Genomic DNA, 4,756 nt, shown 5'->3' on the forward strand with positions numbered 1-4,756 from the left:
TGGAGGCATGGCTGGCGTTCCCGTGGTGCCGGCGCGGCGCTCGTGCGCGTGTCACCGCCCGCAGGGTCTCAGCCCGAGCGCGGGGCATGTGCAGAACCCCGGCGCGGTGCATTCCAGAGTTCGCCTGCGTCTGGGCTGGCCAGGCCCACGCGGCAACCAGTTTCTGGCTTTCTGATCCGCAGTTTCAGGGCCAGTCCGGCGAAGTGCCGCCTAAGGGGACAGAATTGCGGGCTCGCGCGCGCACGAGTGGAGATGCGGGCGGGCGTATGCCTTTGTGTCTCCTGTGCTCCCGTGCAGGTGGGCAGCCCGCGCCGGGAGCCACTTTGCCAGTGTGCACCAGGAGCTCTAGACCTGCTTTTCTTGTCCAAGGGCTGGGATCACCCTTTTGGGCAGACAATAGACCCTTTTCCCAGCGGCACCTTTGAGTTCTAGGGGTGGTTTATTGGGGACACTAACGGGACTTTCTAAGGATCGCTCAGAGCTGAGCCCTTGGTATCAGAGTTGGGCGCGTTTTCTTTTCTCAGTCAGGCGAAGGAGGAGACCTGGGGACAGTGAGCGTCCTCGGCTGTTAGGTACAGGCAAGTGTCCCGAGCCTGCCGGTCCCGCATTAGACAACAAAGAGAGGCGTTAGCGGCGGCGGGGGAGGGGCGCGGCCGGGAGGAGGACGGGGCGGGCTGCGGCGAGCGCGGGGGTGGGGGGGGCGCTCGCTCTCCGCCCGCTCGGCCTGCGGCCTCCGCCCGCCCCCGGCCCGGCGTGCGCCAATCGCCTACCCCAGCGATAGTGTCAGTAGCATTGTAGTGTCAGCTCCCGCCGGTGACGTTGCGCCTCCCTCGTCCCCCTCCGGAGCCGTCTGGCTGCAGAGGCTCAGTCAAGAGGCGGGGAGGAGAGGAGGAAAAAGCGCTGAGTGAGGGCGGGCGGGCGGGCGGGAGGGAGGGAGTGGAGGAGCCGGGGAGGGGCTCCTTAAAGAAACGCTGCTGTCGCTCGCCTGCTTGCTTCTCGCTCGGCATTGTGGCCAGCCAGCCGGGCACTCGGGGGGCACGCGCGGCTGCCGCTCGAGCTCTGCCCCCACCCCACCCGCCAGCAGATCTGGGGTGGGGAACCAGGCGGGGGCTCTTGCAGCCACTGCCGGGAGCGGACAGCAAGGAGCAACCCACTCTCTTCCCCGCGCCTAGAAAGGAGCAACGGAGCCCTCTGCAGCCGGCCGGCCTCCCCGCCCCTGACCACTCGCTTCCCGGCTGCCTTTGTGGCCGCAGCTTCTCGCCGCCGAGCCTAGGGCCGGCGGGGGCGCGGCGCGCACGGCCGAGCGATGCCCAGCTCGCTGTTCGCAGACCTGGAGCGGAACGGCAGCGGCGGCGGAGGGGGAGGCGGCGGCGGGGGAGGCGGCGGCGGCGGCGGCGGCGGCAGCGGCGGAGGAGAGACCCTGGATGACCAAAGAGCCCTGCAGCTCGCGCTCGACCAGCTCTCTCTGCTGGGGCTGGACAGTGACGAGGGCACCTCTCTGTACGACAGCGAGCCGCGGAAGAAGAGCGTGAACATGACCGAGTGCGTGCCGGTGCCCAGTTCCGAGCATGTCGCCGAGATCGTGGGGCGGCAAGGTGGGTCTGGCGGGGATGGGCGGCTGGCGGTGAGAGGGTCTTGGGCCACCGCCCCGTGGGGAGGGAGGGAGAGGAATCGAGATCCGCGGCGCGGAGGAGCCTTGAGGAGGGAGGAAGAGCCGCGCGATGGGCCGGCGCCCCAGACAAAGAAAGTGCAGGCAGGCTGTCTCCCAGAGCCGCGCCGCGGCCACCTCGGGATGCACTTTCTCCTGCGAAAACCACTGCCTACTCCCCAAGTGCCCCCCACCCAGTCCAACCCGGGAAATAGAATTTAAATATAAGATGCTTGGGGGAGGGGGCCTCTGATCGGTCCTTTGGGAGGGGGTAGGAGGAGGAGTGAGCATCGGATGGGAGGAGGATTCTGGATTTCTGCTACGCGGAATGGAGCCCAGAGGAGGAACAATGGGTCCCGGGACTGCCCCCACCTTTCTACCAGTCCCCCCGCGTAGGAGAATCGCGGCTTCGGCCACCTTCTCTGAACCCCTTTGCCGCGTCTTCAGGGAGGACGGCGCGTCCCGCTGGATCCCAGCGGCATCTCCCCAGCTGACTTTTTCTGAGATTCTCGGGTTTGGCTCGGGACGGCTGCAGTCACTGGGGGAGGACTGGGCAGCCAATGGGCTGTTCCTCGAGGGCCTCGCGAGTGGAACCGCATCCCAGCCCGTGGCGCGGCCCGGGGTCAGTGAGGGAGCCGCCCCCTTTCCGCCCATCGCGTGTCCTGCCTTCCCGCTGCCCCGAACTCGGACTGTCCCAGGCCTCCGCCGTTACCCTGGGATAATGGGCGTGTCTGTCTCTCTCTCTCCCACTCCCTCCCCTGTACCCTGGCTCCCAGGTTGTAAAATCAAAGCGCTGCGGGCGAAGACCAACACTTATATCAAGACCCCGGTTCGTGGGGAGGAGCCTGTCTTTGTTGTGACGGGCAGGAAGGAGGATGTGGCCATGGCTCGAAGGGAGATCATCTCTGCCGCCGAGCACTTCTCCATGATCCGCGCCTCTCGGAATAAGAATACGGCGCTTAATGGCGCAGTGCCCGGGCCACCTAACCTCCCGGGGCAGACCACCATCCAGGTGCGAGTGCCCTACCGTGTGGTGGGGCTTGTGGTGGGGCCCAAGGGCGCCACGATCAAGCGCATCCAGCAACAGACGCACACGTACATCGTGACTCCCAGCCGCGACAAGGAGCCTGTGTTCGAGGTAACCGGCATGCCTGAGAACGTGGACCGAGCTCGTGAGGAAATCGAGGCGCACATCGCCTTGCGCACTGGCGGTATCATTGAGCTCACAGATGAGAACGATTTTCACGCCAACGGCACAGATGTGGGCTTTGATCTGCATCATGGGTCCGGCGGGTCCGGCCCAGGCAGCCTCTGGAGCAAGCCCACCCCCAGCATCACGCCCACTCCGGGCCGCAAGCCCTTCTCTAGCTACCGCAACGACAGCTCCAGCTCTCTCGGCAGCGCCTCTACAGACTCCTATTTCGGCGGAGGGACCAGCGGCAGTGCCGCCGCCACACCGCGCCTGGCGGACTACAGCCCCCCTAGCCCCGCGCTCAGCTTTGCTCACAACGGCAACAACAACAATGGCAATGGATACACCTACACCGCGGGGGAAGCTTCTGTGCCTTCCCCCGATGGTTGTCCTGAGCTTCAGCCCACCTTCGACCCGGCCCCCGCCCCACCGCCTGGGGCGCCACTTCTCTGGGCCCAGTTCGAGAGGTCCCCGGGAGGCGGACCTGCAGCTCCCGTGTCCTCTTCCTGCTCTTCCTCTGCATCTTCCTCTGCTTCGTCCTCCTCAGTGGTCTTTCCTGGGGGCGGCGCCAGCGCGCCCTCCAACGCCAACCTAGGGCTGCTGGTGCACCGCCGGCTGCACCCGGGCACCAGCTGCCCGCGTTTGTCCCCGCCCTTGCACATGGGCCCGGGGGCGGGCGAGCACCACCTGGCTCGCCGGGTGCGCAGCGACCCGGGCGGAGGGGGCCTGGCCTACGCCGCCTATGCCAACGGGCTGGGGGCGCAGCTGCCGGGCCTGCAGCCGTCGGACACGTCCGGCTCCTCGTCCTCGTCCAGCTCCTCCTCCAGCTCTTCCTCCTCCTCCTCCGGGTTGCGGCGTAAGGGCAGCCGTGATTGCTCGGTGTGCTTTGAGAGCGAAGTAATCGCCGCCCTGGTGCCCTGCGGCCACAACCTCTTCTGCATGGAGTGCGCCAACCGCATCTGCGAGAAGAGCGAGCCTGAGTGTCCGGTCTGCCACACCGCGGTCACTCAGGCCATCCGCATCTTTTCCTGAAGGGAGCGCGGGCTTGCGTGCACCACCACGCAGGGGAAGGAGGACCCCCTTCCCTCCGTCCTCACTTCCCAGCGCCTCTCTGTCTCCTTGGTGCCCACCTTCTCCTCCCCCACTGCTCATACTCTGATCCGAAGAGGAGCTTGGAAAGCTGTAGTATCCGCTCATTTTTTTAAATTTAATTTTTAAACAAAGGAACTTGCCAGGATATCTACATCAAGAGTACTGTAGCCTGGGAAACCTCTGAACCACCTGAAATGCATGCTCTATAAATAATAGGAACGGCGACATTCTAGTAATGATAGTTTTTACACTGTACTTAATAGGAAGCTTCCAAAAGAAGAAAACCCCACAAGTTTTCCATTTTCTTAAAGTAGGAAAAAATGAACAATAATTATTATGATGAAGATGATAATAATAGTGCTATGGGATGTGTGGACTGTTTTAGTGTGTTCCCCTTTGTGGCTGGGTTCCTACGATGCTTATTATAGAACACAGTGGATCCTTTTTGAATGTTCGTGGAAGGGCCAGGAGTTCCTGTGAAACCAGGATACTGCAGCTTTATTAAAGTTAAAGGAACTGTAACATATCTCTTATATATTAAAAACGTTTAAAAGTTTTAAAGAGAAATTGCATTAATACAGATTGAAGTATTTTATTCTTTTTTGACTTGAAAAATTATATTTCATATTGCAAAGATGTTTACAAGTATTTTAATTTAAGTTCAGTGAACTTTTTTGTAGCTGGGTTAAATCTTTTTATTTTAGTATGGCCTTATGGCAAAGAACACTGTATTATTTTAATAATCACACAATTGTGACGGAATTACAAACCATAAGATGTGTAATGTTTTGAACAGTATTCTGTTGGGATGGAGATTTTATAGG

At 61.3% G+C, this 4,756-nt stretch overlaps 1 protein-coding gene across 1 annotated transcript; it reads left to right on the plus strand.

The window, feature by feature from the left end:
• Positions 1–1,084: 1,084 nt before the first annotated feature.
• On the plus strand, positions 1,085–4,500 carry MEX3B (mex-3 RNA binding family member B). The gene is made up of 2 exons (XM_072950891.1): positions 1,085–1,595; positions 2,425–4,500. The coding sequence occupies exons 1-2, from the start codon at positions 1,307–1,309 to the stop codon at positions 3,870–3,872; spliced, it is 1,737 nt and encodes a 578-aa protein (XP_072806992.1). The 5' UTR covers positions 1,085–1,306; the 3' UTR covers positions 3,873–4,500.
• Positions 4,501–4,756: the final 256 nt, after the last annotated feature.

Source organism: Vicugna pacos, chromosome 27, assembly GCF_048564905.1.
Source record: "Vicugna pacos chromosome 27, VicPac4, whole genome shotgun sequence".
Classification (NCBI taxonomy): Eukaryota; Metazoa; Chordata; class Mammalia; order Artiodactyla; family Camelidae; genus Vicugna; species Vicugna pacos.